A 13,392-nucleotide genomic window follows, 5' to 3' on the forward strand; every position below is an offset into this window, starting at 1 on the left:
TTTCTGCCTATTAAAATAAAAATCATTCTTCAAGGCCCAGCTCAAATACCACCGCTTCTGTGAAGCCCTCCATAGCCCCCAACTTGGCATTCATGGTTTCTTTCCCTATGCTCCCACAGCACTCTGCTTGTATCTCTTTTAAAGTATATTTCCTTCTACCCTGCATTTATAGTCCATCTCCCTAGTAACTTATAAACTGGAGTACAAAGACCGTACTATTCAACTCTTAATTGCCTAGGGGCCTTGGGCCTATTAAGATTCATTAAAAGTGTATGTCCTGAGAGGCAGAAAGACAAGGAGGGAAGAGAGATTTAGAACATTAAAATCTGTATAAATATGAAAATTCCTTTAGTTAGAATTCATTTTTTTTCCTACCTAAATCATACTATACGTATTCCATACCTTGGTTTTTTTTGGTCACATAACGGGTGATCTTTCCACATTAGCACTTGTTAAGATGGGACTGAAAGATACCAGATTCCTCATGTCAGCACCTCACAGTACACGGAGGCGAGGGCGCGGTTATAATCACGTGACCATCACTTCGTGAGCACTTCCTGTGTGCCAGGCACTGAGCAAAACACCTGCCACAATTCTCACTCAATCTTCACAAGCACCCTGTGAAGGAGGTATTACTTCTTTATACAGATGAGACACCGGAGGCTAAGGAAGGAGAAGCGACTTATTCAAGGTCATGTGGGAGTCACACCCATATCTGTCTAACTGCAAAGCCTTTGACATTTTCTCAGCAGTAAAGCTATCACTAATGATAGGCATCCTCAGTTTTCTTTGCACCTTGAGAAGAACAATGCGGAAAAGAGTTAACATAGTAGACCTGATCTTTAGAAGAGTCTAGTCCCAGGCTGGTACCTGGGAACTTGGCTTTTGAAAGGTTCCCTAAGTGATAAGGGTGTTTTGCCCACCTGGGGCACTTAACTTCTGCTTTCCTTCTGGGAGTATGGAATTTGGATAGTCATTGCGGACAGAGAAGGCCTACATAACTTGTCCTCAATAAATATCCTGGACTCCTAAGTCCCACTCAAATGGGCTTCCCTGGACAGAAACACTACACATATGTTGATGTATTTCACTGTTGGAGAAAGGAGCATGTCTGCGTGTAACCCAGGCAGAAAAAAGACAGGGAGCCTATACATGAATTTCTCCAGCGTCTGCCTGATCTGTCTTTCCCTCTTGCTGACCCTGCTGTGTGCCCTTGAGTACCACTGACTCTGAGCCCTATGAGTCTTTCCAGGGATTTTCCAAATACGTGGGTTGTCCTGGGACTCCTGACACAAATCACAAAAATCAAAACAGGCAAAACAAATGAAAAACAGAACAAAAACAACAAACATAACATGTAAGAGGAAAGAGGGTTTCAACAAAACAGAGCCTTACTTCTCTGGATTGTCTGGAAACTTGATCCGCAACTCTTGGTTTTTGTATGATCTTTTTTCAAATGTAAGGATCATTTTCTTCACTGAGCTCTCATCTAGTGGTTCCTCCTGGCATAAAGGGAACAAATAACAACAATTTCAGTCCAAAGGGATTTCTTATTCACCATCACTACTTCTTTTCCATGGCTCTTACATGCCATTCTGCCACTCACCTTTCTGGGTTAAATACACAGTACATACTTTATGTCCCCCACTGGAAAGAAGGCTAAGGGTCTAGATCACATGGTACATCCGTATCACTGTCTCACAACTAGTTCAGGAAGCTCAGTTTAAGGTTTTAAAGACTAGCTCATTCAACAAATATTTCTTGAGCATACTGTATGGCATGGAATAAGCAACAATATTAGATAGTATTATTTAATATTTACCCATCCTTCTCCTTGTTGTACAGGTAAGATAACACTCAGGTTTAAAAAAACTTAAGTCCAGTGACAGTGGACCTCAATCTTTTCCCCACACCAGGGGTCAGCAAACTCCAGTCCACAGGCCAAATCCAACTCATGGCCTATTTTTGTACAGCCCATACCATAAGAATGCTTGTTAATTAGCAATAGTCACTGCTCTGCGTTTCTTACACATTACTGTTTCGGGTCCTTACTAGCTGCCAAGAAGGAAATCAGAGAGGCCCAACATAGCATCGAGAATTTCGGAACCTCACTCAGGGGAGGCATAAAAAACTAGTAGACCATACAGTTTTCTTATTTCAAACACTGGAATAATAACTACACAGGTAAATAAAATCTTCCCCAAAAAAAGCTACACTAAAATTTCAGGAATGTTTTCTCCTCAGTTTCTCTAAAAGGTTAAAGTCACGTGCTGCAGTGCACGCTGCCTGTCTGACACCCAACTCCTAGTTTCACAGGTTTTGTGACCATTGACCACAACTCACATCTAAAAGCAATACAAAGACTGCTATTAAGAGAACCAGAAACAGATTCTTTTGGAAAGCACTGAAGCATCTCATAATTGTGTAATACTCAAAGGTGTTGGCTATTATTTTATTAAATTTCAAAATTTATATATTGGTTTGTGTTTTTTTTTGCTTTGTTTTGTCTTTTTATGTTCAGTTAGCCAACATATATTGGGTTTTAAGTAGGAGTTATCTATAAATTCGTTTTGGGCATGACAGATTTCTTAGATTTTATCAATGACTCCTGGCCCTTGAGGGCCTCTGGTGGACTCCCACCCCATGCCCAGTATCTGTAGCTTAAAGAGAAACTTCACAAACCGAACTCAGTGCCCTGGCTCAGTCAGGACCCAGAGTCGAGCTTCACTACTTACTAGCCAGCCACGTGGCGATGTTACTTTGCTGAATATAATCCTCAAACCCTCACCAAGTCCAACTGACTCTACCTCACAAGTCTTTCTTGAATTCATCCACTTGGCATTCAGAATAAAATTCTAAATCCTCCACATGACCCATATAAAGGTCTGGCAGGATCTAGCCCAGACAATCTCTCCAACCCCAAACCAGGATAAACATCCCTTTCGGTGGCCCATGTCTACTTGGTCACTGCTGACTCTCCAGTGTCCATCACTGTGCCCGGCACACAGCACGCGACAAGGGAAGATGTGTTGAAGGCAGGCAGGCAGGCAGGGAGAAAGCGGGGGTGAAAATATTACCTGTCTCTTTCAAGGTCATGGAGATGACCTAAAGAGATGAGGTGCATAAAACTGTTCTACAAATTACAGGACACTACACTAACATAAACCGTTATTGTTACTACTAGCAACAGGCACAATGTACCCAATGGACTACAAGGATTTCACTAAGTAATCTAAATTTTTAGGTAAGGGTTAAATCACTTTCAAGCAACCTCAATCTCCACTTCTTTTCTTTCTCTTAGCTAACATCTTGCCCACCCTATAGGAAAAAAAACGTAATAGTGTTAATACAGCTCTCGCAGGATCCCCGAAATCTTAGCCTCTCCAGGGTTTGGCCTCCCCTCCTTTAATTTCCCTCCAACGCTGGGGGAACACGGAATTATCAGTCTTAGTCATCGACCCCAGCAGTATCTCCAATAGCTCAACGTCAGAAACCAAAGGGAGATTTCAGAAAGATGAATGCTGGTGATGTAGCACAAAAAGGACAATAATATTTTACAAGCCCACGTGACTTCACAGGGGCAAACATCACTTGTTTTTCATCAAATGGGACTTTGGTGGCAGTGAGAAAATAACTCCTGGACTTGCAGTCTTCCATGTGTCATTTTTACAAAGCGATCTCTTTTTCCCTTGTCCCTTAACAGAAGGCCTGGTCCCATACTACATTTCTGTCTCTCAGGCTAGAAACCACTTACCCATGACAGCTACTATCCTAATCCTCCAGTACCAGCCTTGCCCTACATGGGAATTATACCTGCCAATTAACTGCTGCTGCAGGGCTAACAGATTGAGCCGAAGCTAGTAGGGAGGGAGGGAGGGGGAGCGGAGAGGGAAGGAAGGAGGGAGGATGTGCTATACACACTGTTTGTCTAAGCCTAGCAGGGCTGCTGCCCTCAGAGAGGAAATTCAGGACTGTCTCCCACCACAGATTTCCAAAGTGTCACCATCTTTTAGGGGCAGACCCCCAAATTAGCACTGGTACAAATCCTAATGAGGAGAGAGTTATTGTCACAACACAGTAAAGACCTTTTCGGAATATGAATCCTTTTTTTTTCCTTCTCAGATTCACACTCCAGCTTCATTTTTTAAATCCAAACTTAGCATCATGTCTTTCAGGGAACCAAAAAACAGCTGGCTCTTAAGAATCTATTTCCATAATTCATATTGAACAAAATGCCAGAGTGAAATAACATACAAGTTAACACTTAAGGATATAAAAAGACACTTAGGTAAGGTCATTTTATTTTTAATCACTGGTATTTTACCTCTACTCTTTTTAGCTTCATTCATTTATTCATTCAATAAATATTTATTAAGGGCCTACCAAGAGCTAGGCACTGCACCGAGTGCTAGAGATACAGCTGTGAACAAAACAGAGCCAGTCCCTGTTTTCATAAGATGTGGGGGAGAGGATAGCAAATGAGGAAAATAAACAAACCAGGATTTCAGATCATGGTAAGTGCTGTGAAGACAATATACTGACCAAAGGGATAAAGAAGGACTTACAGGGCTCCTTCAGAGATAGGAAAGGCTGCTCTGAGGAGGAAACATCTGAACTGAGACCCAAATGAGAAGAAACCCACCACGCAAAGCCTTAGGGGAAGAGCATTCCACAAAGAGCACAGAAGTAAAAAGGTCCAGAGCTAGGAATCAGTATGCCTTAAGGCATCTTGAGGAACAGCAAATAGCACTCTTTTCCTAAACTGTATTTTTTCAGTTACGCCTAAATACCTAATCTCTTAGCTCCACCTTGAACTTCTCCACCTTTGTTGCTTTGCTAATGCCATCTCAACTGAAAAGGCTTCTTCCACTAATTGGATAAAATTCTACTCCTCTTTCAAAGACTACTGACTGCCTTAAAAAATGGAAGTGCCTTCAACACATCGGGTCTAGGACGCCTCCCTGACCCTCCTCAGTCAACAGCAACAGCCCCACAGTTCAGTGCTCGGGCCTTGATTATGACACATAATCCAAAATCATTTAAAAACTCTATCTATAATGATCTTTACACTTTGAAAATGCTTCCCACCTCCATTATCACACTTCACCTTCATGTCAATACTATGCAGTAAGTATTCTTAACCCTATTTTACAGATGAAGCTGAAAAGCTCAGAGAAATTAAGTATTTGACCTAAAATAACACTCTGCAGACACTGCATCAGGGCCAGCCTAGCCTGCCACCTTACCTCTTCCTCTTCCTCCTCGCCCTCTCTGTCAATAATCTGAAGCAGCCTCTTTTTGTCATCATCTGCTTCTTCCACCACCGTCATTTCCTCTTCCCGATAGCGGCCACGGTCTCGGGGACCGGCTTGCCTCCGACGCATTTTCAGCTCTTCCTCTTCATCATCCCGGGGACGTTTTGTGCCCCTGTTGGGCTGAGAAAGAAAAAAAAAGAAACACATGATTTTAGAGCTGGAAAAGACGTAGAAGAGCACACATAGAAGACATTCTAAAAGCTTTCAAGGATTCACTGATGAAAAGCTCCATACAATATGATTTCTCCTACAAAATGAAGTAAAGCTCCAAGTGGTCATTTTTTCAGACCCGTAGTGATTCTATAAAAACATGACTGAAGTCACTGACACAGTAGTTGGCTTTTTTTTTTACAGAACTTTTTTAATATGCAAAGTTTTATCACTTCACAAAAGTTGCTGTATGTATAGAAATCACAGGGAACACAGCCACACTGAGATGGGTTAGGCTCAATTTACTAGTTACGATACAATCCCTGACCCCCATCCCGTCGCATGGTTTTAATTCACGTCTAAGAAAGACTAAGTCACTCACAAGTAGTTCGCACAGAGAAGATTACATATGTAACATCCAAGGGTCTCCTGTACTCCAAAGTCCTGCTTTATGGAAGAGTAGGGTAGAGGAAGGCCCAGAGCTCGTATTACCAAAGTCACAAAACCAGCAGCAGCCCTGAAAACACAATCGGCACTTTCGGACTTCCGGTCCAGGGCTCTGTCTGCCACACTGTTAGGTCCTCATTTTGCCTTTGACGCTGCAGTCCATGGAGGAGTTCTTAACAGCGGCCTTCCATTAAATTGGAATAAAATGAAGCACTACTGAAATGGGCTTCAGAACTGAGAAGAAACAGCACTGCACCAGGAATCAAACAGCCCAATGTCTCCAAGCGGCTCAGGTTACTACCGGTGCAGCTCTGGGCACGTCATTAACCTCTCTACACCTTCGTTTCCTCATCTGCAAATGGCAAACGGAAATTATAACCCTCTTCCCTGTGAACTTCAAAGGATGCTTCTATGTGTGTGTATTTTTACCATTTTTTTTCCAGCTTCACTGAGATATAATTGACATATAACATTGTGTACAATGTGATTAGTTGATTCACATATATATTGCAAAATGATTACCACTTTAGTTAACACCTTCATCGCCTCACAAAATTACCTTTTTTTTTGGTGGTGAGAACATTTAAGATTTACTCTCTTAGCAACTTTTTCAAGTATACAATACAGAATTGCTAACTACAGTCACTCTGCTATACACTGGATTCCCAGAACTTATTCATAACTGGAAGTTTGAACCAAAAGGTTGCAAACTTTAGTGAAAGAATGCTAAATGAGGGGCGCCTGGGTGGCTCAGTCGGTTAAGCATCTGCCTTCAGCTCAGGCCATGATCCCAGGGTCTTGGGATGGAGCGCCCCCATCAGGCTCCCTGCTCAGTAAGGAAATCTGCTTTTCCCTCTCCCTCTACCCCCTCCCCCCTCCCCGGGCTCACGTGTGCTCTCTCTCTCAAATAAATAAAATCTTAAAAAAAAACAAAGAATGCTATCCAACAACAGCACCAAACAAATATGAAAAATTATTACTATAAGGTAATCCACATGATTCTGTCTTCCTTAACACAAGATATCTGTGTTAGGCTCAATGAGCTTTTTTTTATATGTTATAATAACTATGCGCACTAATAGTGTGCTAGGTGCGACATGATTTATTACGACCAACAGAAGAGAATGCCACATTTGCTGCCAACCTGCTAAGTTGTTTGGTGGTGATAAGAGACACATTTCTACTATACACATTACACATCTCACCTTGTGACTTATAACCCACGCTGCTACGGAACTCCGCTATCCCAGTGGTACAAAGTCATTTCCTTCTATGTTCACAGACCCTACTGGTTCCACATACCAGGTGTGCCAGTAAGTCTAAGCATATGACATTGCTTAGAAAACTCACATTAGACAATTTGGTTTGTAGGTTACCACCTGCTATTTTTCACTGTTCCTAGCCTCCATGAGATAGATTATAATTTCATACGATAACACACTCTACTTCCATAAATAGAAAAATCAGAAGAATCTATTCTCATCATCACTGGTCTACACTTAGAAAAAGAGGAGAAAAAGAAGAAAGAAAGCAACATGCCAGTTACCATGGACCACAGGCAAAAGGAGGTGGTGGTTTTCGTGTGAGAAAGGAAGGAAAGGTAGCTTGATCCTAAAGGAGGGCAGGCTTCAAACCAGAAATCTGTAGCTCCCCAGCAGGCAAGGAACTTCAGCCCCCTGGGAGCACTAATTCTTTCAGGCTCATAAAACGAGGCCTGCTGCGATTCTGATTAGCGTGAGGCTGCTGCAGCAGTCGAATCAAAGCACGAGCTCCATAGTTCTCCATGGAAAGGAGATTTCTGGATTGTTTATCTCTGAGGGCAGAGAGAAAAGGCAGTGGACCACAATTAAAAGAAGAAAGCTAAATACGCCACAGGTAAGAAAAGAAACCTGAAAGAATACTGGCAGTGTCTCTTTGGAATACATCTTCCAATCCACTTTTTTTAAAACAAGCATTTCCAAGGTAGGGGAGGAGTTTCACTTTTACCTCTAATAACTTCCCCTGAAATTGCACTTTCCTCCTGCAGAACTTAAAGCACCTCTCTTAATCTTCACCACATCTCTGGGTAAGAGAAGTAGGTTAACAGTTCTATTTTCCAAGCAGGGAGACGGGATGCCTGAGATCCTTTAATAAACTCTTGCAAAGACAACCTGGTCCCTTCTCAAAGTTGAACCTGATCTCTGGGAAATTTGTTAATCTACCCTGATTCCAGGACCCTAAATGAGACAGGTCCAAGGGACTTTCAGTCAGGAACATACACCCATAAATATAAGTCATGTAAGACCTTGGCCAAGTTAAAATAATATTTGTTAAACCACTCATTCAACAAATACTGTGTTAAAGAACTGCAAGGCTTGAAGGGTCTTCAAGTAATAAGGTAGCCCAGTGGCAGTCCCAGGCTTCCATTTGGATCATGTCAAAATGGGGAAATGGGGACACACGGGGCCAGGATGGATTCTTGAGACAAGAATAGCTCTGTTAATCTTTAGGAATAGTCTAAGCAGAACATCCCTAAGAGGGCAAATTTCAGGTTCACTAAGTGTTTCTACAACTCCCTTCTCCATGACACAGGACATTCAGCTTGAGCTCTTCTCGTGACAACTTCCCAGCAGAGGAGAGCAGAACCCATTTAGGGTGCTCTGCCACGATTCCTTCACCAACATTATCAGCTCCCACCTCCAACAGATAGGTAAGCCGTTCAAAGGCCGGGAGATATTTTATTTCAGCCATTTTTTTTTTCTCCCAAGGCAACACTGAAAGAACTTTTGTTCTTCTCAAATAAGGGTTGTCTCTTTTTCAGATATTAACAGTCCAAAAAGAAAAGTTTCTACTCATTTCTGAAATCTGACCACTCTGAAGAATAAAGGTTAGGATTCATTTCTTTAACAAATATTTATTAAATGCCAACTATGTGTAAGGCCTGTGCTGGCGACTGGGGACATACATGTAAGACAAACGCTGCTTTGCTATCAAGGGGCTTAACAGTCTAGGACATAGCTGCCCAATTAAAATCAAATGCAAAGCATAATTTTAAATTTTTTAGGGGCCACATTTTAAAAAGTAAAAAGCAGCAGGTGAAATTAATTTTAATGTTTTTTAATCCAATATATTTAAAATATTATCATTTTAACATGTAATCAGTATTTCAAAAATTACTAATGTGATAGTTTCCTTTTTTTTTTCATACTAAATTAAGTCTCTGGAGTTTGGCAAACTACTTCACATTCAGAGTGTATCTCGACCCAGACCCTGCCCCATTTCACGTGCCCAACAGCCATATACAGCTAGCGGCTGCCATACTGGCTACCACGGTCTAAACGATTTTCATCCGAGGGCTTCCTATTCCCTGACAAAGCCAAAATGGAACCATCTTTCCAGCAACACTGCATAAAATACGGATTCATAAGAAGCTGAAATCCTATTTGTGAAAGATCCCCACAAAAAAATTATGAAGCTAACAATACCCTGACCTGGAAATAAACGTCTATGTTATATTTACCAATATTCACTACTGAGAGAGTGATCAGTTACACAAAACAAAGCAAGAATACAAAAGTGGGGAAAATCTCCAGCTGTCAAACCGATTCCACTACAGAAGAGCCAAAGGGCTCTGGATTCAGGGAGGGAATATAACACTCGCAGCCTGTCAGAGAGGTTATAACAGCTCAGTCATGAGCTCTCCTTGTGTTTTATAAAACCAATCCCAAGAGGATTAAGCCATTCTTACCAGTCACCTTTGGAGATTAATTTGTTTTGGTATCTGAAAGGTGTTTGGAATCCCTCAAGATGAAGGAATGACAAAAGAAACTGTTCCTCATAAAGTCATTTCTTTGTTTCTGCTGCCCACAAGACTACAGGAAAAATGATTAACTCTTAACTTCTGATGCACCAACACATCAGCCTTTAAGGATTTAAAAAATCTTCTACATTCCTGTCTTACCCCCAATAGGTGGTGAGCGGTATAAATGCTCACTAAGCATTTGCCACCATCCAACCACACAGCTGGTAGCCTTTCTAGGTTACATAAAGGATTCCCACTTGTTCAAAGCTTAGAGTAAGCTTCAAGATTATATATATGAGATGCTTTTACTTTCCAAAAATCTTGAAACCTATTATATGTGTGTATGTGTGATGGATGATATATATATATATATATATATATATATATATATATATATATATATATATATATATATATATATATATATATATCTCCATCCCCCTGGAAACAGAAATCAAGACATCTCCATGAAAGCTTGGAAAGAGTTAAAAAAATTAAATAAGTAATCTGCCTAGGATACTCCCTGCGTACCCAGACAATATCCAACCTAAGCTGTAGGTTTCATTTTTCCCTCTCTCCCTCTCTATTTTTTTTTTTTAATTAAAAAGCAGTGAGAAGCTGTAGCTATAATGAGGAGCTGTGGGAAAATGCAGTTATATTGGGCTCAAAGTAATGTACCATAGGAAGAGGCTACATCACCAGAACGAATCCTAAATTAAAACTCCACTATGAAACCAACTCCATTTCCTCTGAGCATGCAATCTATATTATCGCATTTATGGTCTTGTCTCGACCTCAATTAGACTTGGGGGTGGGGGTGGGAGAAAGGGGCCTTCTGTAATAAGCAATAATGGCGTCATTATGATAAATTATGAAAACACACAGCGCAATTATTAATGTGAAGAGTACATCTATACCAGGATAGAACAGTGGCGATGAGTGGCGGGGGGGGGGGGGCGTCCAAGTAAGTTCAATATTCCAAGTCACCTGGGTTAGGAGGGGGTGATTTTCATAAAGTGTACTTTCATATTAATGGAAGAAAAAATGTGTTCAATTCTATTAAAAAATGGAAAAAAATCAAAGGAAATCTTTTATAACCTCATAGTAAGCCAGGAATTTTTCGCCTAGCACCAAGAAGCTTTAGAACTTCAGAAAAGGGCCTTCTGACTAGGGGAATAAAGTACTATTTCCTAAATATCAAACAATGGGAAAGACTCAGAAATTTGAGCTCAAAGGGATAATCTAGTTTATCCCTCTCTTCATAGAAATAAGGAAATCTGAGCCCAGTGGCTTTAAGTAATTTGTCTGTGACGGGCAATAATACAAAGCTTCTAATTCCCAAAATAGTGCTTTTTCTACTTCGCAACACTAACTAGTCATTGGTAACCTATTTGCAATTGGTGATACCCTATATGGAGAATGAGTTTAGGAGTCAAATTTTCCTAAATTCAAATCCTAGTCCCTCTACTTAGTTAGCAGTTCTGGAAAGTAACTTACCCCTCTAAGCTTGAGTTTTCTCAATCTATAAGCTAGAAACAAGAACCACTTTCATACATTTATGTATATATATGTATATAAGCACATAACGGCCAATGTTTCTCACGTGCCCAACAGAGTTTAGCTCATAGAAGATAATACATGTAGCCTCCCACCTCTCTTGGACACACCTGATTCAAAAATCAAAGAACCTCAATGTTGGAAAGGGTGTTGACCATTAATAGGTTTTAAAAGGAAAATCCTTTTTTTAATGTCAAAATATGACAGACCCCAACCCCTACTTTTAAAATCCAATGACTGAGAAAGAACATAATGACAAATATATTACTATCTATTTGACAATACTTTTCATTGCATTTGTGTTTTTAACGCCTACATTTATGAGAGAGAGAGAAACAGAGAGAGAGATGGATTAATTTTGAGAGAGATTTTGAGAGATTGCGATTCACTCTACAGAAAACGCCTGTGTACATCTGTCTGGATTCACAACCTCCTGCAGTAATTCTGAAGCACTAGAGACATCCAGACTTTAGAAGCCTTGAATTTAACCCAATCATCTATATGAGGTTTGAATCCCCTTTAAAACATCTTCACTGGGTATAGGCTGGGGCTTTCCTAATGCTTCCAGCGACCAGAACCTTAACCCCTCCCTAAATCGTGCCCCTTCCATCTTTGGATCACTCAGAGAGTTTGTTAAATTGAGGAAAACCTTCCAACTTCCAACTTTCTTCCTTTAGTCCTTAATCTTTCTCTTTAAAGCAATATAAACATGATTAGTCCCACTCTCGCAATAAAAAAAAAAATCTTTAGATTATTTCAAGACAGTAATCCTATTTCTTTCTTCCTCTACCATTGCCTATTCTTTTCCAGAATAAACACTTTCAATATGGGGGGGGGTGCATACAATGCAGGGGAGAAAGGTAGGTATACACATAATTAAATTCCTTCTTGTCATTAGGTTGCATAATTTTAAAGCTTTCTGATACCTCTAAAGGTAATTAGACATATGGAATGTCACAAACCCAGGCTGTGGACGGATTGGTATAACCAATTTGAAATGCTCAGAAATCATCTGCTGTTAACCTCGCCTGATTACATTTTGTCAGAATAAAAGAGAGTTTTCAAACATTCATTTTTACCAGATGGTAGTGAGTGGCCTGACCCAGAAGTTACAGATGAGCTGCAGTAATGAGTTTTCCCTTGCCTTTGCTGGCTGCACATTCACTGGTGACATTTTACAACTAGGACTTCTGGCTCAATCAATATTTGCAGGCATGAAACCTGCCAAAGTTAACATCAGGGCTCCCTTGCAAATTTGCTTAAGGCACCAGAACTGAAAAAGCTCACAATCTCTAATGCTGCAACTACCATCAGCCAAAGTTCATAATCAGGGATCAAAGCCATCAGAGACAGAAAATTCTACCTACCTCAATTCAAAAGGTTGTTGTGATGACTAAAACATCTTCCAAAGGGGCCCTATGTAAACTATAAAGTGCTATATCAACAAGGGATTATCATAGATATTTTTAAGAAATATCTGAGAAATATTCCAGGTATTCATATACAATTACATATTATGTCTCTACAAGACTTAAAGCTTAAAAAAAAAACAAAAAAAATCAATGCATCATGGCCATTTACTACCTTTTTTTCTGGAAGAAAAACCAAGTACCAGAAACTCAAAATCTCAAAGCAAAGTTATTGCAAATATAAAACAGAACTCTCATTTACTTAATTCCCAATTAAAAAAAAATAACAGGTACTGAGAATACAATAATTACTGGAGAACATGGGTTTTAACTGCCCACAAGGAGGGGTGAGAAATCAATGTATCAAAAATTAAAATCACCAAGACTCTCACTTAAGATCTGTAATCTGATTGGCTGACAAGTAACATGGATGTGATTTATGATTTAAATCACTAGTCATTAAGACTTAATCAATTTTTCCTACCAAAAAAATTCTTACTTCTTGTTAAAGCCTGAATATATATTCATCTCACCTCCAGAGGGTGCGTAGATTTCTTTTTTTAAAAGTACAAACTATACTTTAGCATCCATGATTTACTTTGACATCTTTTCTGATTAATTCTGCAGCTGCATTAGAAAGCTGAATGTTGATTCAGTTTCTTTATTTATCAAGGCTAACAGAGGCAGATACTTGTAAAATTGTTGGAAGGTAAACTACCTCCATTTTAGCAGA

The 13,392-nt window shown here is 40.0% G+C and overlaps 1 protein-coding gene across 3 annotated transcripts in view; it reads right to left on the minus strand.

Annotated features, from left to right (window-relative positions):
* The window catches only part of CTNNBL1 (catenin beta like 1), a 155,693-nt gene that overhangs the window by 120,419 nt on the left and 21,882 nt on the right, over nucleotides 1-13,392 (minus strand). For all 3 annotated transcript variants that reach the window (XM_087853593.1, XM_087853592.1, XM_087853594.1), the window contains exons 2-3: nucleotides 5,247-5,435; nucleotides 1,396-1,502 (exon numbers count right to left, since the gene is read on the minus strand). In XM_087853593.1, the coding sequence (XP_087709719.1) occupies nucleotides 1,396-1,502; nucleotides 5,247-5,435 (296 nt within the window). The remainder of the gene's footprint in view (nucleotides 1-1,395; nucleotides 1,503-5,246; nucleotides 5,436-13,392) is intronic.

Source organism: Ursus americanus, chromosome 22 (genome assembly GCF_024610735.1).
Source record: "Ursus americanus isolate L20-20 chromosome 22, mUrsAme1.1.p, whole genome shotgun sequence".
Lineage (NCBI taxonomy): Eukaryota > Metazoa > Chordata > Mammalia > Carnivora > Ursidae > Ursus > Ursus americanus.